The sequence below is a fragment of the Dromaius novaehollandiae genome, chromosome 1 (genome assembly GCF_036370855.1).
Source record: "Dromaius novaehollandiae isolate bDroNov1 chromosome 1, bDroNov1.hap1, whole genome shotgun sequence".
In the NCBI taxonomy this organism is placed as follows: Eukaryota; Metazoa; Chordata; class Aves; order Casuariiformes; family Dromaiidae; genus Dromaius; species Dromaius novaehollandiae.
In genome coordinates, this window is record NC_088098.1 from 35,295,987 (window position 1) to 35,318,148 (window position 22,162).

General features: G+C 39.0%; 1 protein-coding gene across 1 annotated transcript in view; it reads left to right on the forward strand.

The window, feature by feature from the left end:
• Positions 1–1,491: 1,491 nt before the first annotated feature.
• The window catches only part of CAND1 (cullin associated and neddylation dissociated 1), a 29,303-nt gene continuing 8,632 nt past the window's right edge, over positions 1,492–22,162 (forward strand). Inside the window, exons 1-7 of the mRNA XM_064508803.1 lie at positions 1,492–1,836; positions 5,763–5,906; positions 17,473–17,627; positions 19,518–19,641; positions 20,058–20,314; positions 20,404–20,509; positions 21,468–21,613. Coding sequence (XP_064364873.1) covers positions 1,769–1,836; positions 5,763–5,906; positions 17,473–17,627; positions 19,518–19,641; positions 20,058–20,314; positions 20,404–20,509; positions 21,468–21,613 — 1,000 coding nt within the window. The 5' untranslated portion in view covers positions 1,492–1,768. The remainder of the gene's footprint in view (positions 1,837–5,762; positions 5,907–17,472; positions 17,628–19,517; positions 19,642–20,057; positions 20,315–20,403; positions 20,510–21,467; positions 21,614–22,162) is intronic.

Sequence of the window (22,162 nt, forward strand, 5' to 3'; positions counted from 1 at the left end):
CGCTTTCCTTCAGCTGCTGTGGAAGGCTGCCTGCAAGCTGCATCTAATACATGCTTATTCTAGAGAAGTGTCATTTTTAAGCTCAGAGCTTCTTTTTAATATAAAAAGGCTCAAAATGCATGTCTTTGGGAGTTTTTCTGTATATACATGTAACTGAAAGGATTAAGACTATTTCATGTTCCATTTTGTATGTACCATAAGTGGTTTGCACCCTGGTAGGCTGTTTTGATAGCATGTGGAAATATTTCCCCCAGTTCTACCACTTCATATCCAGGCTTACGCAGATTGAGGGTCAGGCTCTGAAAAGTAATGAGACTGACGTGAACAATGACAAGAGACAAAAACAACAAACAGAGGGTGTTTCTTTTACATGGCTACTGGTATCACAACTTCAGCTCTCCTCCAACATGCAGAAGGACTGTTGTACAAGATGCCAGTCACTTATAACAAAGACACATACCACAATAGCTCAAGCATTGCGCCTTGACCACCCAGCCTGAGCCAAAGCAGACAGCTGAGGGGAGGAATCTGCACCTGCTTCTGGAGAGACTTCCTTTTCCTGGATAACTGTCAACTGGATGCTGCTGCCAGGCTCTTCGCATTAATGAGTTGGGCTTTAAAGTCACATGAATAGAATAAAAAGGGATAATCAAGAGAAGTTCTCCAAAATTGTCTGTTGGCTTCCAAGACCTCTGACAGCACTCAGATCATTTTTTGAAGCTGCTTTCTGCATCCATAACAGAAAGATACCTTTATCTGCATAAGAAAATTGCACTTTCGATATAAACTCTTCTGCCTTTCAGCTGACATTTTCAGCTACTATGGGAGACATCGCACAACTACGAGAGAGCTTGAAAGGGAAGGGGCTGCAGCCTCCACAGACACCAGGGCAGGAAGCGGGTCTGTAACGGCCACGGACCAAAAGCACGACACTCGATGCCTCAGGCAGAGCACTGCACCGTGCTCGGAGCGCTGACAAACCCTTTAGATGTGGATGCTTACTTAGGCCAAACATGTTGCAGGGGAGTTTTGTTTATGACTTCCATTCAGCTACAGACCGGGAACAATCCTGCCTCGCCAGCAACCCCACGCTCCCTGTGGAAGCACGCCGAGCGCAAACACCGCCCACCCGCCCTAAGCCCTCCAACCGCCCACCTCACTACATCGCGCTCCAGTCTCGCATCAAAACGAGGCTCCGTATCCCAGCAGGCAACGCGTCGCGACTGGCGTGGCTCCCACCACCCCAACTACAAATCCCGAAATGCATCGCCAATAGCCTCGGCCGCGACACTGGCGCAGTGCATGCCGGGACTCGTCGTCCTCGATAGCCTCGCGGTGCTCTTCCTCCGCCTCCCCCTCCTCCCGCCACTCTCCAACGGCGCCCTAAACTTCCCGCGCACGCTCTGCGCCACGTACGCTCTGGCGTCACGCGCCGAGGGCCCCGCCCGCCAGCCCGGAGAGCCAATCAGGAGCGCCGGCAGCGCGGCGGGGGCCGGGGCCCCCTCGACCTTTGACCCGGCGCCGAGCGCGAGCCGCCGTCGCGGGTGCTCGCTCGTCCCGCCCCGTCCCCGCGCCGTGTCAGCAGCAGGCGGCGGTGCGCCCGCCGCCCTCCCTCCGGGCCCCCGCCGCCGCCCCGGCAGCCCGCTCCGCCCCGCGCCGCCGAGCGCCGTCCCCAGCGAGCGGGCGAGGTGGAGCCGGCGAGGCCGGGAAGACGCCGCCTCCTGCGCCTCCGCCTCCTCCCCTCCCCCCCGCGCCCGGGCCCGTCAACATGGCGAGCGCCTCGTACCACATCTCCAACCTGCTGGAGAAGATGACGTCCAGCGACAAGGACTTCAGGTGCGAGCCGCCCCCCGCGCCGCCGCCGCCGCCCCCGGGCCCCGCGCCGCCCGACCGCCGTGCCCTGCCTCCACCGCCGCCTCCCGCGCCCGCCCGGGCCTGGCGCCGCCGCCGCTGCTGTCAGGGCGGCGGCAGGTGGCGGCGGCCCTGCGGGGCTGGGCGCGGGCTTCTGCCCCTGCCGCGGGGCGAGCGGCCCTCCCCTGCCCGCGAAGGCGCGACGGGGCGCCCGAGCGCGTCGGCCCCCGCGGGCGGAGGTGCCCGGCAGCCCGGGGGAGCTGCTCGGCTTTGGTCGCCATCCTTGGGGCCCGAGGCCCGAGGGGACGCGGGAGCTGGCCCTGGGCGAGGTGACCTCCGGGGTCCCTTCCAGCCTCGGAAAGTACCGGTTGTGTGAGCGGGAGCCGGGAGGGCCGCCCAGCGCGGCAGCCTTGCGCTTCTCAGGCTCCCGTGCCGCCTGGGTGCTGCGTCCTGTGGGTGGAGGGGGTTTGTGCTCCTGGGACTCTGGTGCGGTCTCTAATAGTCTGGGCGTCCTGACTTAACGTAACTAGATTTCTGTTTCTCATGGGAACTGGTTTGTTTTCTTAAGTTCAGGATCTATCACAAGAGCACTACTTTTCCTTGGATCATTTGTTTCTTTTGCAGTAAGTTAATAGCAGATAGAGTGCAAACACTGAGCATTAGAAAAATGAAAGTGGTATAACAATCCTCTAATAAACAGCTAAGATCATATACTTGCACAGTAGCTCTAGGAAAAGAACTTTTTAATGCTTTATATTAAAAATAATTAAAGTACTTTGTGCATTCCTAGTACCTGCATCCATAAATTCTCCTTTGTAGGTCTTATCTGTCAAAGTAGGTACATCAACACTAACAGGGGAAAAGGCATAAAATGCTCTTGGGTTTTGTTGCATTGCTGCAGCACTACAGTGCTTAGTTTGTAGTTAAAGACCATGTTTACATCTGAAAAACTCTCTTTTTAATATATTAAAACCTAAAAAATAGAGGTGGTTATTCAAATCAGTCAACAAATACCTTGTTTGCTTTTGACAAAGTTGTAGCACTGGACACAGGTGTGATAACTTGATGATATTTTTTTATGTGAGTCTCTTTCAGACTGTAGTAGCATGATGTTACCTGGAGAATTTAGACTAGGAACTTTAGAAATAAAAAATGATCAGTGTAAAAAAGATACAGTACAGTATTGCCTGAGCCATTTTAAATTGTATTATAGATGGATTCAAACTTTTTTTTTATTAGAAAAGTTTTTTTTTTTTAGGTTTAACAATTTGCATGATTAAGTGAGATTTGCATTTCGTGTTTATGGGGATGATGACTTACAAAAAGCTCTAATTGATTCTAATACTGATTTTAATGAATTTAAAACTTTGCATAAGAGAGGTAGTTGACACCTGCCAAATGAAGTTGATGTAGCAAGTGCTTTTTTCCCACCTATACATAGTTAAAACTTATTTTGTAACTGCTTTAGGAGAACACACTTTAGAAATTACCTGTTCTAGGAGCTTTGAACAACTTTGGAATTCTCAAATATTTTAAAACTTTTTTAGTGTAGATTAAAAAGTGAATTTACAAATCATAAAAATATGAGTGATGATAGGCCTTTATAAACTGGTTGTTATGCAGTAACAATTTTTATGAAAGCTTTACATGTACCATATATTGGCATAATGAATAAAATAGTTCTCAGCACTAGTAACTGTAAGTGCTTTTATTCATAGACCACATATATCTGAAGAGGGAAAGTGTAGTGAACTTCCTGATATCAGGGAGCTGACTGTAAGTCACAGTTTAATTAAATATTTTACTGTAAAACTTATCTGCTATTTTTTCGGATAAGCTAAATTGTCTGATGCTATTGTTTGTGGTGTTTATTGCCCAGAAACTCAGCCTTTGATTCTAAAATGAGCAGTAATGTAAGATGGCAATTTACTTTGTGGCTGTAGGGGAAGTAGGGTTTTTTTTGGTGTATGGGGGTGTTTGGGGTTTTTTGTTTGCTTTGTTTTTTGTTCTTTTTTTGTCACGTGGGCTTCAGTGCCAGGTTGAAGTCTATGCTGAGTCTATAGTCCTTGCTGGAGGAAGAGGATGACTGCTCTGAGTGTAAGGTATTAAAAGCTACTGTCATGCAACCACCCATTTGCTGATGCTTGGTAACATGTAAGGATAAGTGTGTTTCAGGAGGAAGCAGTTGTGACTACAGACCACATCTAGACTAGTCAAAACCATGATTCTAGGTTCTAGCTATTTTTTTTCTCTTTATTGGAGTAGTCTGCCAGGAGGAAGCAGTTGTAGTTGAATGCAGAAGCTGCTGATGGGCTGAGGACCTGCAAGCTCTGCTTAGTTTAGAGAATTGCCACAAATAGGTGATCAGTGGACTGATAAGGCTAGGAAATGGGAGCTGTTGACTGAGGAAGTGAGGGGAGGATATTAAGCAGATTTAAGAAAAGGAGGTAAAGATGGCTGTAACATGAGACAATTTTTAGATGCTCTAATAGCTCGTGACTTTACGCATGTCCTTACGCCCATCTTATCTGTCCATTACTTATTAAGTAGCTTTCTCCTTGCTCTGTTTAAAGCTGATGCTATTCGCATTCATCATCTGTTTATGCACATATCTGGTTCCTGTTAGATTACAGACTTGCTTCAGTGGAGCTGTTGGAGTGAATAAAAATTAGTGAGGCCTTACCTTATCTTAGTTAGAAACACCTTTAGACTATTAGACTGGAATTACAGTATTAAAAGCCAGCACAAGTTGGGGTCCATTATGTGAGGGTAGGCATCTGATGTTTGCGATGCATACTAAGATTATGCAGAGGCTTGGCTTTCATTTTCAGTAAAGAGTATCTAGCATGTCAGGCTGTAGAGATAACCTTCCAAGTATGACCCGAGCTTAAGTGACGTCTGCTTGAGGCTGATGTGTCTGAAGTCCAAATGTCAACCATAACTGTTTAATTACAGACCATTTTGTGTCTGAATGGGAGTTGGGATTGGTAGTGAAGCCCATGGGATTTGTAATTGAGTAGTACATCTGTATTACTTTTCCTGAGAAGAAAGGACATTCAGGAAAGAACAACAGAATGGAAACAGATTGGGAAGAAAAAGAAATGAAAGGCATAAAAATAATGTTTTTGGAAAGTAATTTCTCACTGTTTTTGGATTTTGGATTTGGATTGGTGAATGTGACAGTGGCATTAAATGTTAAATTAATTGATAGGAAAGCTGACTTTTATTCTTTTGATCTCTCAAGAATTAATCTTGGTCTTTAGTATGGCATCTCTGGATTGAGAGCTGGATGAGCATGATTAACCATTGTCTGGACTATAAACAAGCTAGTCTGCACAGGGGAAGAAAATGTGAAAAACACACAAATATAGCTTCACTTTTGTTTTTCCTTTTATTAATGTTTGGCTTGTAGGTTTTGTGGGAGAAAGTTTGAAAAAAAGTTTTTTCTTGCTTAAAAGTTGCTTTTAAATAAACTCAGAGGAAGGCTTCTGCTGGTTTTACATTTGTTTGCCCCTCTTCCCCCCCACCCCCACAAAAACCCACCCACAAATCTGTTCCGTACAAAATCAGTGTAGCTAACTAAAGGACTGCTTCAGATCTGGGAAGGTATCAGTTTTTCTTTGTGGGAATAATTTGGACCTTTGCTCTAACATAATGAAACAGTGGAAATGAAATATGTAGTTGTCCTCCTCAAGGAAAGGCAATGGCCTCACTATTAAATGCATTTTTTTCTCCCTGTTTACTGTAACATTAAAATCAGTGATGGTTGCTTCACAAAGCAGGTAACAGTAATCTGAGATTATATATGGTTTATTTGATCACAAGTGGTGGAAGCCAAGAATCTTGAATTGTAGAGTGCCATGAGTAACCCATGTCATTTTAATAATAATTATCTGACTATCTTTTGTCAGGTTTATGGCTACTAATGACTTGATGACTGAACTACAGAAAGATTCTATCAAGTTGGATGATGACAGCGAAAGGAAGGTGGTGAAGATGATTCTGAAATTACTGGAAGATAAAAATGGTGAGGTGCAAAACTTAGCTGTCAAATGGTACGTGTTCTTTTTCCATGTTACAAACAGTTGTCTAATGATTGAACAACATAAAGCTTTCTTGAAAAATGTGAAGGACCGTGGCTATGCAAAATACGTATGCCATTGATGTTCCCAAAGGGACCTTAATATAGATCACATGCCTTAGTTCTAGTCTTTTATGGAACTTTTATTTACATTGTGGGTGAACATTTGGGGCTTTCAGATGACAAATAGTACATGCAGTATTTCCTGAAGCTGTATGAACAACATGCTTGTTCCCTGCTGATAATTCTCAAATACTAAATAGATTTTAAAAGATTATAGTTCAGTGATAGTTGCCACACTGATGTATGACCACAAGAAGGTAGATGAAATGTAGGGGAGAAATTGTAGCATTGGAGTAGTTTTCAAACAGAAATAAAAACTTTATACATTATTGGAACTTATGGAACTTATATATGGATATATGGAACTTATCTCTTCATCAAAGTAGTATTTTGAGATTTTACATGCTTTACATGAGCTGTAAATGTTTTATGCAGTCAGGATGCAGTTACTTGCCTTTCAGAGGCTTCTGTTGTTTCAGTCCCCTCTCTTCTCCTGTTTATTAAACTTTACATGTCGTGTGACTTTCTCAGCTGTATTCTATCACTTTAGAGAGGGGATACATTTATTTTGACTTGCCTTTTAATATATAACTTTTGTACTTGGCCCTTCTGACTTTTTTTGCCCTCTAAGGGAGACCCTCTCTGTGAAGGAGCTCCTAGTGCTCCTCTCCTGAGAATGTTTCTTGTTCCTCGTTTTTTTTAACATGCTATCTGTCTGACTCTTATCTTGTATCCTTTGAGGCATGGATTGAAGTAAACTTGCCACAGAAGAGCTTGGGACAGCTTTAAGGAGGGGTTTCATATTGTGACTAGTTGAGTTAGTTTGTTTCAGCTTGTTATTCTTTAGGGTTTGCTGTATCAGACTGAAGAAGCACAAAGCTAAAGCCTGTGTGTGCATCTGCTTATGTACTTGTAAGCATTGATTGCTTCAGTTTCTGAACTACTTTAAGTGAGGGTAACCAAAACCTAATACACAAACTATTGTGTGAATAGGATGTTTGCAGCCTAAGTTGAATGTTCAGTTAGCAGAATAGTAATATAATTATCAATACTTTTTCACTACTTTCATCAGATTTGCAATGGTGTTAAAATGTGTTTGAGGGTTTTTTCTTCTTCTTTTTTTTTAACAAGCGTTACAAAGTACTGTCTTTCTTTCCAATTCAAACTTTAGAAATGGCAATGTTCCTTGTGGTGCAGATCAAGCTCTACACCTTTGAAACAAATCACTTCTGCTCAATGAGCCAAGACACATGCATAAAAAGAATTAAGTTGATACTTATGAAACTTAATTCATAAGAAACAAGTCTAGGTCAGGCCTAGAATTGTCTTTTTGTGAAATAAAATTTTGTGGAAAAGTTATGTTGCAATGTATGTGCAGTACTCATATTTAATATAGCCTGAAGTTCAGATTAAGGAGTGTCCCAAAATGCATATAGATGCAGTGTATATATAAAAATCTTTAATATCCAGGTTAGAATTTTGGCCCTAATATTTTGATAAATGTTACTTGTACTTCAAAGAGATTGCAGAAGGAAGAGAGTGAGAAAATATAGGTGGTGGTTTTGTGTATGTGCGTGTGTTCTGTTTCTTTTTCTTATTAACTGTTCTGCTATTTTAAGGTTCACTTTGACACACTGGTAAAATATTTAGATCTAATTAAAATGACAATCTGAAGTTCAGAGTACTTTTAGAAAAATTCAAATAATAATAATAAAGAATCATTAAATTTTCTGTAAGGGGACAAGAAACAATGGAAAAGTTTTCAGGTAAATCATGAGCATTCATCTAGAATGCACATGTTCTCAAATGTATGAAGTTGATTGTAGTCCCACTCACTTGCAGATATGCCTTGGGAGCCAAAAAATGCCTTACAATGATCCACTTTTCTTGAGGCTTATACTCAGAGTACTGTTCCATGACAGTTTTAAACCAGTCTAAGTTGATGCTGCTGCAGTCCTGCATTTTCACCCTCTTTGTCCTCTTTCCTGCATTATTGCTTATATGATTTTTGCAGTGAACTGGTTTAGGGACTTAATTTTCTTCTGGCCTAGCTCTCTGAATCTACTCCTCCTGCGATCAGATGAACATTGGCAGAAACACTAGTAGGAATGAAGGATAGGGAGGGGTTGAAGCTCTGTTAACTTGTATTTTTTATAAGACAGTTTAAGGTGATCTGAAGCCTTTCATCTACTACTACACCAGGAGAAAGCCCAATTTATTGGGAAGTTAAATTCAACCAATTTATTCTTCTAGTATTTTTTTTGTGTTGCTGTTCTTTACTCATGTATTTCTACTATGGATTTGCTGGTACTATGAGCTGGGAAAAACATATACTATTTTTAAGATCATTTCCTTAATTTGGATGGTCTAGTGGTCTCTAGATACTATCAGCAGGAACTTGTTTTGATACTGATAGCTAATTCCCGTTCAAAGATAGATTCTCTATCAAAGGGGCTTTTAAAATCCTTTCTGTAATGTATCTTTGATTCTGTTTTGAGATAGATTTTTTTTTTTTTTTTTCCCCTTGGGTGTGGGGGAAAAAGATTTGCAGTTTGTTAGAGGAACTTCCTCTTCTGGATAAATCCATGGAAAAACAGATGTGAATGGTAGTAATACTGATCACTGCTTGAACAGGTGAGAATCTCTTGAGAGAGGGTGGTCACTCTTTCAAGGTTTGAATTTTTGAATTAACTGAACAGAGTAGATGATTTGTACTCCGAATTTAAAATAGCTCAGAGCCACCTAAAGACAATATTGACTCTTGGGCAAGTGTAACAAGTAAACAATGTCCCTAGTTTTGTTCTACCCTCTACTCAGTTTCACATTTTGGGTAGGAAGTGATCTGCTTGTTAAAATGCCAAGGAGCTTGTTTCTTAATCTCTCTTTGAAGAGATTCACCAGTGATTTTTTTTTTCTCGAACCTCTCTGTTGTATCGTACAACTTCTGGATAGGATAAAACATGTTCTTTCTTGGTTAGCAGAAGTCAACTTGGGAGTTATGGATATTCTGGCAACTCATTGCAAGATGGTTATGCTATTCTGTTCTGAATAAAAGTGAAAATTAATGAACTGCTTTATTAGGGTTGTAGTAAAAGCATGCCTGGTCTGAGCTTTGACCCTGAAGAAGAGAGAGGAGTATTTTCATCCAACTTCTGTTGTTGCAGGCAGTAGATGCAAAATAGCTCCGTAACTGCAGTCCACCTCGTCTTTCTTAAAGAGCATGTAAAATTTTAAATGTATTCTTCTTGTTTACATTTCATATGGAGGAGCTGGTATTTTTGCTCTGACAGTTGTAGGCTGTTTTACAGTCAACCAATTTAGAAAATGCTCTCAGACATTGTTTCAGCACTTGTAGTTTAATGCTATTCATCTAGTCTGCGTGGTATCCTGTGTTCTGTATGGTGGTATTAGTTACTCTGCCTGTGGGTCTGTCCTGGGCTGCATGGATCTGGGTTAGACAAGCTGTATGGTTTGTCAGAACATACCTATTGAATGGATTGTTCTTCGCTGCTGGTGATGTTTTGTGGAGTATTTACTCTGTTGACCCAAATTGCTCATTAATAATTTCTTATGTTCAGCACTGCAGTTTGTGTGAACTGCCTGTCATTCTGAATAGTTACCTGTGGTGTGATACTCTGCCATTCAGATCTATACCTATGAATTTTTATTATTTCATGCTGTGAAATGCTTACTGAAACCTGTTAGAAAAACAACTCTAATGTGGAATTGAATTAACTATTTTCAGTGATTCCTCCCTTGCAGTTCTGTAGTTTATCTGCATTTATCAGTGTGACTTTGCTGGGCAGTAGTTCAATACAGAGAACCTTGCTTGTTGCTGTGATGAGTCATTCATGTGAACAGGATGATGCACATACTGGCAGTTGCGTGGCTGATCCGGTTCAGCAGCTTTAAAGTGTTTTGGATGCTGTGGTAAGACACTGATGTACACCACACTATATTGGTGGTTTGAGTCAAATATATTTTTTCCATTTGTACATTTTAGCTCTTCCGTTGAAGTAAATGTGCTTGTTTGATAGCCTGAAACCAGCCTATTTTAGTTGGTACATTTAGTTATAAGATGAATTGGTGCCCTTGCCAGTAGGGGGAGTATACTATGCACACCTCTATTTTCAAACGTATTTAGCTTAAATTAAACAGTCTGTTACAGTTGCTCTTTACTTCCACAGAAAGTTGAATGTGCTTTTGATTTTGATTTAAGAGAAACTGGACACAGAATATTAGTAAATGTAATTAACTAGTGAAAAGAAAAAGATCAAAGAGCAGTTGAAAAATATCTAAAACTGTTTTCAAGTATAAGCAGTACGTACTTAAGTGCAGATCCTTCGTATTCACAACTGATTTCATAAAAAAAGTTTATGGTTTATTTATTTCCTCTGATAAGTTCCATTCACAATCCGAGACTAATAATGAGGTCTGTAAGAGTGATATTTACTGGCTGTAAAATCCAGTAGGCCAAAAAAGCTTGAGGCAGTCTTCCCCTTCCCACAATTGATACATCAGCTTTATTGAACTAATAAATTTAATGAATAGGATAGTAATCTGGTTTAAGACTTTCTGGAAACTAATTTCAGGTGTTTGCATGATTTTTCTCATTTCAGTGGTTTGGTCTTTAAAAGCTCAGCAAAATCCTGAATTTCTGTATTTCATTGAGATGAATCTAATTGACCAGCTTTTGCTGTAGTTATTTCAGTTACTCGTAGGTTTCATTTGAAAAGTGAACATTATATTTAAATCAAAAGAATTTACTAGTTGTTCAATAGCTCAGTTTTAAAACAAACAAACATCCTTATTTGCGTTTCAGATGCTTGTATTTATGGAACAATTTTTTTTTTTTTTTGATGGAGGTCTACTTGTAGTCTGTCAAAGTCATTGTTGTATGATGGGATGGGTGTCAGCTGCAGATCTGTCAGACGTGCAGCTCTAGGAAAATGCATCTTTCACAAGTCATTCCTAACTGCAAAGGTTAAAGACTTAATCTTTCTAGCAGTGAAAAGAGTGATGACACTGCAACCTGGAAGCTTACCAAACCAGATTGCTTCTGATTAATAGCAAGTGAGTTTGCTAACTTTCAGGACTGCTACTCTGAAGGCTTGTCCTACTTTTAAAAGGATACTTTTATTCAGTTTCATCTGAATGCACTTCCTTAACTGTGCATGTGCTTATTTCTGTTTCCCAATGCTTCTGTAGTGCTTCTACTGGAGCGTGCAGCATTATGAATGTGCCATGGCTTCTATAGATGCTGCCTTCGCACCTTAGTCTGTTGACTGGAACACACAAAGAATTTCTTCTCTTTGGACTACTACAGACTGTTGTTGTATCTTCAAGTAATGGTTGTTTCTGTTCTTGATGACTTGTGCTTCTGTCCCTTATGAAACTGTGCACTGGAAGTAGAATAGTGCAACAGTGCTGTGAAAGGCCGCTGAATAACAGTGGTGTGTATTTGAAGAGAAACTAGTGATACGTCAATAAAACACTGAAAGAGGAATGTTTGGTTGCAATCAGGTTGTGGAGACACTTGTGAACTTTTTGGGTAGCTGGAGAAAGCATTTTACCTTTTAGGGAAACAGTTGGGAAGGGCTTGAGGTATTTGAAATATTATTTCATCTGGGAGATAGTTGTGGGTAATAATTTTGGGAAAGGCTTATGTACAAATTTATTAGGAATTTAGTTGTGTGGGTAAATACTCCTTACTGATATCAGTGCTTTTCACCAAAATATTTAAATAAGACTGCAATATTAATTTAATTTAACAGTATTGAAACAGTAACATAATCAGGCTAGGATTGCTGTTATGGTCCTCTACTCCCTTTCCTTTTGGAGAATTAGCAGCTGTGGGAGATGGCTTGCTTTAGATTCTGGTACAGTGCCCCTTTCCTAAATTAAAGAGCAGCCAGTTTTGGACCTGAGGTTTGGCTGTCTTTAGTAAAGGGTGCTGTGTTAGAGCTGTTCATTTCTGTGTATCTGCATGTGTATACATACCTGCTGGAACAAGCAAGAAACCTTCCATTACATCTTTGCTTCTGTCCACTTATAGGGCTTCTTTTCTGCCTTTCTTCAGAGACTAGTGAGTATCTCAGTTAACAGTTCTCTTTGGATTATCTCTATGTAGTATCTTCTAGAAATGCTGTACCAAAGTTTGTTTTTTTTAATGTAATTGTTTTTGAGATTTGACAAAATACACTGCAAAGTAAGGAGTAAATCGCAGTCTTCTTGAATTCATGGAGTTTGCATGTTTATAATGTTGTAATCTCAGGTGTCTGTGGCCTAATTTAGGGAGCTGACCTCCATCTCAGATTAGTTTGAAGTTTTGTGCATTAAAAAACTGAATTAGTTGTATGTGATATTGCAATGCTTGTCTTGGTAAATATGTTTTGCTTTCACTGCTTTGTTTTTCTTAAAAATTCCCAAAGTGCCCTTATTCTGAGCAGGGTTTAGGGCATTTTGGTGGGTAAGGAGAGAAGGAAACCAAGCAGGTCATGGTTTGTGAAGAAAGGTGTGGAAAGTGGTAGGTGTGGTTGTCTTGGGAATTTCATATTCCTGGGTATTTATCTAACTGCTATGCCTCAAGCATAAACACTGTTTTGAGTTCATGAGGGTAAGGCATTACAAGCTTGGCCATTTAAAAAGAAGTCCACAACTTTGCCTGCTGATGGGCAGTTGCTACCAAAAATCTGAATTTCACTTTGGTTAATATTATATTGTAAGGTTATACTTTGTGGCTGAATTCAAAGGCTTGCTTTAGATAATAGAAAAATCTCCTTTGTCTGCGTCCTTCTCCTGTTGGCACTCTTGCTTGCTGTCTTCTGCTTCTCCTGAACTTTTCCAGAGGATGATTAGCTCTAACTGCTGTCAACTCTTGCACTTGGGGAGGAAAGTTAGCAGCATTGGGGTTGCATATAGCAGGTTTTGCAGTGGCTAAGATGTGTGGGTTTTGTCCTCCTGTGTAAAGCTATATATGTCAGTTCTCCCAGAGTGATGGCCATAGCTCTTAGCCCTTAGAGTCCTGCTTGAATCACTGACTTGCAGTTTTCCAAGCCTGAGCCTAGTTCTCCAAACTAGCTCCCTTCAGCAGCTGTGTACCTTGGTTTAGCTTGAGCTGTTGGAACACTGTCCTTTTTTCAGGAGTGGAGAGTAGAGGTGATGCAATGATTTGGGATGTCTACAGTAGTCCTGTGATGTGGGCTGTATGGGGGAGAGGGAAAGCTCTGGAATAACTGTGAGGACCTCTAAGGCAAGATATTGACAGGTTTAGGGAATTCAGAGTGTATTTGGGAGCCTTTGGGACAAGAGGAATGGAAAACTTGACACTGAGGCAGGAGAGAAGACTGAAATTCAGAGGAATATGGAACACATGGGTTTGGAGTTACCCTGCAGATGCTTCTAAACTCTCACCAGAATGTTCCCTTTTTTTTCCCCATATACAGCTGAAAGGACAATAGCTCTGTCTAGAAGTAGGAATCACATTTTCAAAATGAACAAAGTCACTGTGGAATTTGACTATAGTCCTCATTCAGAAGTTAGTTTAATAAGATCCAAGATGCTAAGTTACCTTTAAAAATTGAGATGATACAAGGCACATAAGGCAAGGAATAAAATTAATACAAAGTAACATTTCCTTGTTGACAGCACTTTAGAATTAAGTTGCACATCCTCAGATCTCTACTGCTAAAACAGTGCAGCAACCAGGGTTTTTTCTGCAGCAGACCAGCAAGGTACTAAAACCGCAGAGCTATCTGTGCTGTCGTTCTTGGTGAGTACAGTACCAAGCTCATGTTAGTGCCTGTATGCTGTATGCCATAGCCTTAAGCCTTTTCTTCTGAATGGGAACCTGTGTGTTCCCTTGCAACTGGATGACAGTTTTATTAGCCAGTAGTGAACCCAGGAGCCAGCTGTGTTCTTAGGGCTTTAGACTTAAACTGCAGAGCCATTTCCAGTCAAACAAGAAAGACCACTTTGCACGTCACCTTGTACGTTGTATACTTCTCTCTCAATGCATACTGTAAACACAGGCTAGAAGGTGGCTTTCTTCTTTAAACTGTAAAGTCTCAGGAATGATTTTTCTGTCTTAAAATACTTGTTGGTTTCTCTCATACAATAATGTGAGAATGCAAAGGTTTAAATAAGCAATGTTAAGCTTGAAGTAAGTTTTTGCCTGAGTAGCATAACTTGACTTGGATTTTGGACTATCTACTTGCAGAATAATAGTCTTTGTGGGCAGCTTAGTATCTTGCTAGCTCAGGCAGAATTTCTGCTTGCCTATAGATTTTCCTTGTTTGGGTAGTGGACTTAATCCCAGTGCTTTTTTGTGTGAGGGTCACCCTTAGTAGAGAATCACTATCAGAATCTTACGGAATAAAATAAAAACAAGTACTTTTTTTTTTTTTTCAGTGTAATCACTAGGGTCTGAAAGAAAATACTTTGCCTCCAAATAGTTTCTTTCCAGTAATCTGGTACAGTTAGAATATAATGTATTTAATTTCTTCAGCTTACTAGAACCACATATTGATATTAGTTAATCGGGGTTTAGCTTTGTATCATGAACTAGCAACCCGGTTATTATATTGTACAGCAAAATTGGAGGTTGTCCCACCTTTTCTAGTTTCTTTATTTAATCTTGGTTATTTTTTTGTGGAATGTTTGTTTTGAAAGGCTAATTTGAAAAAAAAATGTTCTGCCTTTGTGTATCAAAATAATGTATGGCTCGAGTGTTTTAAAGGCTTAATAATTGGTATTTGCTTCCAAATCAGTGAAAACTGAAATGCAAATTAATATATTCCAACTTTCCATATATTACTGTTTTTTCTAAACACAGGAAGATAGTCCATTGTTGGATGGGCTACTGCATTTACACTTGACAAAGGAGTTAAAGTAGACAACTGCTTCTAGTTTGAAAGTTGTTTTATTGTTAACTGTGCTAATCTGTTTTACAAATAACATCACGATCTGCTTGCTAAGCCAGATTGTTTTTATATGAAGGGCTAGCTTAAAGTCCTCTCTCTTTACTGCTCCTCAGAACTTGCACTGAGAACACACATGTAGAATCTTTTGAAAACCTGTGCTTTCTTTCTTTGGCCTAAGTTGAACTTGTGGTGAAATGTATAACTTGAAGTGTGCGTCATGAGAGGAAAAGCATTGAGATGCTGTTGAGAATCAGACCATAGAATTTTCTCAGAGGGACATCTGGAGCAGCTGCAAAACATAACTAGGGGAAGGTCTGTGCTCCCGACCAAGTCGGAATGGTATCCATAATGTCTGTAATTCAGACGGAAATAAAAACAAATGGTAGCTTGCTGGAGATGCATCTGTGTTTCTGTTAGTTGTGCTGGTGGGCTATACTTTGGAGTTCATTATTCCTGTTTTTTCTGTAGATGATCCTCATTATTGCCGTCTCCTTTCTTGCCTTAGGCCATTGCTTTTTCTCCTATTTGGCTGTTATCAGCTCCTTGTCCTCCTGCCCTTGATTCTGTCAGGATCAGTGCAGAACTGAAGTCTGGTAAAACTTACTAACTTTAGCTTCATGCCACATCTCACCTCTAGTGTTGACAAGTCTCATTAGTAAGCATGCTGTGTTGATGGATAATATTATGGATGTCACCACAGAGATTTAAAGAGAGAGTATAGCTGGCAAGATCAAAATACAGAGAGCAGAAGTTTTTAAAACAAGGGATCTATGTCTTTCAGAGTAGTCGTGTAGATTCAGATTTCAGAGTAGTATGTATAGATTAACTGTACTCTTTCTTTCTGTGAGAAATGATAGGGACGCAGCTTACAACACTCACTCTCCAGAGTGATATGTATTTGAAGGAGCTGAATTAAGTTAAAAGAGCAGGTAATTGAAAGTCTCTTCAAGTTAATTTCCCCTGTCTGAGATGCTTTATCTGAAGGGAGGTGTTTTAAAAATACAGGGAGGAAGTAGGTAAGCAAATATGGAGTGAAAAGTTGGAGAAATAGTGGGGGAAGAGTAAGTTCTTTGAGTTCTTCTTTTGGAGGTTTTTCACTGGTGGATAGAGTTCTAAACTAGCCTTTTCTTACTAGGCAGTATTTCTGATTTTCCTGATAAAGCTTTGGTGATTGTGGCCAACTGCTGCCAGTATCAGTCTTACAGTATAGAGAAAAAATATTGCTTTTTTGTTTTAGTTTTGATTACTTTATACAAAATCTCCTTTGTACTGAAATAATGAGCTTTTTTCTAACTAGTTTTATTGCACAGCAGCTGATAACTTTATCATATGTTGTTTAGTAATTAAACACAATAGGATATAACACAGCAAAAGTATGGCTGATGCTTGAACATACTTTCAGTACTAATATAAAGAACAACAGATGGATGTAGGCATCCAAAGCCAGTGAGACATATGTTGGTCATTACGATAGCCAGTGGTTTCAGCACTGCAAAGTAAATGTAGAACGTACAAGTCAAACGGTAACTTTTGTCTCACGTATTATTACATATAATCCTCAAGGTCCTCCAGATCTCCTTATCTGTAACAGGACAGAATGTGGTTTGTAGCTGAAATACGATGCGTATGCTTTACTATGAAGGTCAGTAAAATCAAGGCCTATGTCTTTTGTCTTTTCCTGGAGTGTGAAGAATGAAGTGGAAGACTTACTTACTAGTGCTGAAAGGGAGGAAACGGGGACAAAACAAGGTGCTGCTGTTTTTGCAAAACTTCCCTTTTGGAACAGAGCATCAACAATAGAGAGGCACTGGAAATTAGCGATAGGGCTAGGAAGGTGCTGAAGGATGCTGTACCAGTGAACTGCACTCTACTAGGACATTCTGCAGTTACAGTATTTCAAACAAATAGGAGCAGATGACAACGGAATGCAAGATTGCCATAATCCTCAGAACAGCTGGAATGACTAAAAACTCACAGTTCTGAGGAAAAGAGGAAACATTAGTCTGTGCTGTGTGTATGGTGGTGCTTGGAGCCTGTGTGAAAGAGGGCATGCCATTTCATTGTTTTATATTTTATCATCTCTGTTCTTTTATTTCACTGTAAGGTGCAGAATAAGAGTCTGCATGTACATCATATTGGATGCAAGCCTTGTCTAGAATAAAGATTCAGTAATAAAGAAGGTTGCTTACTTGTTTGTGAACTAAGTAGGCACTGATGCTTAAGCATGTAAATCGGATTTTGTGTCTAGGTAACTTTGTTATAAATCTTGGCATTAAGTAAGAAGGAAGAGGCACTTAAGTTTTGAGACTGTGAAGCAGAACAGTCATGCAAAAACTGTTTCCGTTATGAGATAAAATGCAGATGTATTTTGTCACTAGATTTACTGAGAGAGCGTATCAGCCTAATTTGTTGAAGGTTTTCATATTAAAAAAAGTTCTCATTTATATCGCTACCAAAAATAATCTTAAGTTTATGAATTCAATGCAAATATTGAGACAAAATGAAGAATTTTATTTAAAACTGCAGATTTAATACCCTTCTGTTCTGTTTATACAGTCTTGGCCCTTTGGTGAGTAAAGTGAAGGAGTATCAAGTGGAGACCATTGTAGATACCCTCTGTACAAACATGCTTTCAGATAAGGAACAGTTACGTGATATTTCAAGCATTGGCCTTAAAACTGTGATTGGAGAACTCCCCCCGGCTTCCAGTGGTAAGGCATTTTGTACTTGGAGTATCAAGTGTTAGTTTTATCTCTTCATTACTAATTGTAAAAATGCAAAAAGCAGGGTTCTTTAGTGAAGGAGATTCAGTTCATTTAACATTGGAATTAATTTCTGTCAGAGGAGAAATGTGTGGTAGAAATATTCTTTTGGTGACTTCTGTGACTACCAGTTTTACTAATTTAACTTTTTTTTTACTGTAACATCACATTATTGTGAAAAACAAACTTGCAGTATGGGAATGTTGGTGTAACAAATTGAGTGTAAAACTCCTATTTTAATAATTGTCTAGTAGAGCATTTCTAGACTGTAGTAATAGATAAATCTCATCTTGCTTTTTGATAGTATGCTTTTAAATTGATTATAACTCTGGTATTTTTCTTTAATGATCTGATTTCTTGTCTCAGTTTCTGGTAAGTGTTTTGGAATATACCTTGTTTTACTAACAATTTCCTGTTGAATTACTGAAATATTTATCTACAGTTTTCTAAACGAAGACAGTCTTTCCACCAAGAGAGATAATAGTGATGAACAGCTCATCAGTTAATGACATTACTTTTTTACTAAAACGATATTCAGGTGTCATAGTGCCGGGTATGAATGAGAATGGAAAAGTGATTAAAAAGGCTTTGGGAATACAGAGTTTTTAGAGACTCTGAAGTTTAAGTTACCCAGCTACTCAGATTTTGACATCTTTTATTGGAAGTTCACAAGTAAGTCATGTTTATATCAAGCAGTAGTGGGATGCAAGAAGGAATTGTTTAAAAATAAGCTTTTATTCTTGTTTTTTTGCCTACACAGCACAGAAGTAGATCTTGAGGATGCATATAAAGCTCAAGAATAACTGTAGCAAAATCTTCAATATAATCAGTATTCCTAATGCAAAAGGAACTCAGGTGTTACTTCTTGCTCTCAACACAATGTTAGATTGTTGTCTCTTTTTTTTTCTTAGCCTCTACAGTAATATGTTTGTACTGTCCAATTGCTATGTAGTTTTTGTTGCAAAATTGTTTTTGGTCATATAGTTGGGAATATGTCATAAATATATAAATTTATTTTATCATAGGATAGAACTGGTGTTAACTTCAGATCTAAATTTCAAAACTGTCAAAAAAACCCCCTCTCAAAGCGCAAGTAAATTCATGAGAATCTTTCACTTGAAGATTTTATAAATGGTCAAATCACTAAGAAAATTTCAGCTGTTGAAAAGTAATCATGAAGATGAGAGCTAGCCATGGGGTAGCTGTTATGACGGATGAGTTGCTTCAATTCACAAAATTACTTGAACAATATTGGGCAGTTCTGGAGAAAAAATACTCTTAGTGCAGTTGTTGTGAAGACATTTTACTTACACTCAAACTATTTTAAAATTCAAGTAGTATATATTTTTTCCCCTTCCTCAAATATTTCAGTAGTATTTCAGGTAGACATAAGTAACTTCTTGTATGATGTCACTTTATTTTGCTGTTTCATTATGCAGCTGTTCTTTAGAGGTGACTCTACTTCTGTGCTTTCTTGTAACTTTTAGTTACTCATTTGTTTTTACCTATAGTCCCTTTATTTATTATTCTAGGCTTGTCTTGGCTTTTCCCGTTGTTTGCCTTGCCAAAAGCAGTGTCCTTTCTGTTAGATACACCTTCTGAGGTCATTGTAAACAAAAAAAACCCTCCTTGGTATGTTTCTGCATGGACGGTCTTTCAGCTATGATGCAGAGCATGCTTTACATTAGCAAAAGGAATTGGTCGTTCGAGCTTATTTTGGTAGGCAGAAAATTTCTTGAAGTTAAGACCAAGTAGCTTCCCATAGTTGCAAACGTGATCTCTGGTGTTAAAATTGTGCTTCTTTTTTATGACAATACTGAGGTTTTGTTGTACTTTCAGGTTCTGCATTAGCAGCTAATGTTTGCAAAAAGATAACGGGGCGTCTCACTAGTGCTATAGCGAAGCAGGAAGATGTGTCTGTTCAACTAGAGGCGTTGGATATCATGGCTGATATGCTGAGCAGGTAAATGTCCCTCTTTCAAAATGCTGATGAAGTAGGAAATACTCCATGAACTTTGAACTTTAATTCTCCAAATATTAAACTGGAGTTCCTTTCTATGAGTTATGTGGAATGATATGGTAAAGTTTTGTTTTAAGTATAGATGAAACTTTAAAGGAAAAAAAAAAGTGAATGTCTTGAAGATAATTTGGTTAGGATTATTGTTACCTCTTGAACTGTGGTTTTAAGTTTACTTTAATGTTTATTGCTTTGAAGATGTGTTGTAAACTCATTTCTTGTTTTTAAAAGTTCTAAAAACTTGAATACTGTAATTGGAATCTGCGCGATGCTTTGGGAATATTTAAATAAACTCTGGTAGAGTATATGAACAAAGTTACCTAGATTCAATTGGTTTGAGTTTGTGTTTTGTCTGTTTTAAGGCAAGGAGGACTGCTTGTTAACTTCCATCCTTCAATTCTGACCTGTCTGCTCCCCCAGCTGACTAGCCCCAGACTTGCTGTGAGGAAAAGAACCATCATTGCTCTTGGTCACCTGGTTATGAGTTGTGGCAATATAGTTTTTGTTGACCTCATTGAACATCTGTTGACAGAGCTGTCTAAAAATGATTCCATGTCAACAACTAGGACCTATATACAGTGTATTGCTGCTATCAGTAGGCAAGCAGGTCATAGAATAGGTAAGAAAATATAAATTTATATATAAATTATCTGCAACTCTAAAAGTTTTTAGATGAGAGTAATTGCTTTGCTAATTTTCTTTTATCAGGTGAATATCTTGAGAAAATAATTCCTTTGGTTGTAAAGTTTTGTAATGTAGATGATGACGAACTAAGAGAGTATTGCATTCAAGCCTTTGAATCCTTTGTTAGGAGGTAAGTTATTCTCAGATGCCTGTTTTGGGCTTAGGATCTGATAGTATGCTGTGTGGATGTGAATGGTCATTGCTGCTTTTTGAGTGGTTGAAGTGGGATTAAAATAACTTTCTCATAGAAGAGGTGGTCTCCTTTGTACCAAGTATTTTTGCAAGCTTTGAACTGGAACTGTTCCCTTCACTATCTTGTAATTTAGCTGTTAAGCACTGTGTTATATCTGTGTTTTGGAAACTTTCTCCTGTGCCAGTGCTGCTTGTGCACACTGGCAGGGGGAGTGGGGGTGAAAATGTTTTAATAAATACAATATTTATTGTACAACAGTGGTGACAAAAACTTGTTATCTGAAGGCATATGTGGAGCTTCTACAACCTTTCTCTATAGCAGATCAGGTTACATGGCAGCATTGTACTTTCTGCCTTTCTGACCTTAATTTTGAACTTATAGACAGGACAGGGCATGCTTCATTCTGCTGTTATATGTGTGTGGGGGTGGTTTTTGTTTTTTAAGACTATTTTTTCTGAGCTTTGATGCTGCTAACAGCAAGAATTGTGATGGCAGTTTGGAAATTGGTATGAGGAGAAAGGGACTGTATCACTGCCAAGTAGCCAATAAACTGTGTTTATATTTATTAGCATTTGTCTATCAAGGTAAAATTCATGTTGTTTTCCAGTTCTCATTTCTAACATATTTATCTGTATTCATTGTGACCTGATGTATTTGTATTCCACGTTTGAGAGTGAACTGAATTTCTGATGAAGTTAAATTCTAAAAGAAACTAAACAAACAAAACCCCCCAAAATTCATAGTTATGGGTGCATTGATAGTACTTTGTTTGGCTAAAGTCCCTGAAATACAGTAAGCAGCATGAAGTCTTTTAGGCAGAAATATTTTATTTCTTTAAGGTATTTTGAAATTACTTTTTTTTTCTTTTTTCTTTTTTTTTTTTTTTACTATGCAGGTGTCCTAAAGAAGTTTATCCTCATGTATCTACCATTATAAACATTTGTCTAAAATATCTTACCTATGATCCCAATTACAATTATGATGATGAGGATGAAGATGAAAATGCTATGGATGCTGATGGTGGTGATGATGATGATCAAGGTATATTCTTTTTTGGTTTTGAGGGGAGGAAGAGCTTGTGAACTTAACCTACACTGGTTTGAGGAAATTGAAATGGCTGGTATCACCACAAAGTACTAGCATTTGAATGACTTGTATACACTTGTGTGTTCAATTCTCGTACTGCTTTTAAACATACCTCATGAACTCACTTCTCAGAATAAAAGTACAGGTTGATGATCTAGTTTTCAGCATGCATCTGCAGTGTATCTACTAGAGCTGAGGAATTCCAAGGGTGAATATAAAGTGCAAGATAAATATTTAACATTGAAAGATGGAAAAAATGAGATGTTAAAAGGCAGAAGCATGTAGGACGGTACAACTAGAGTGAAAAAAATTCAGTTAATGAATTTAAACTACATATTCAGCATGAGAAGGAGCTCTTTACTACTTCTCACTAGAAAATATCATTGCCTAATGCATAAAATGGGCAACGATTTAGAATTGCAAAATACTCTAAATGTTTTTCTGTAGGATGAAAGTGTCTTAGGCTGAAAAGAATAAGGTATTGTTGCTAAATACCCTGTCATA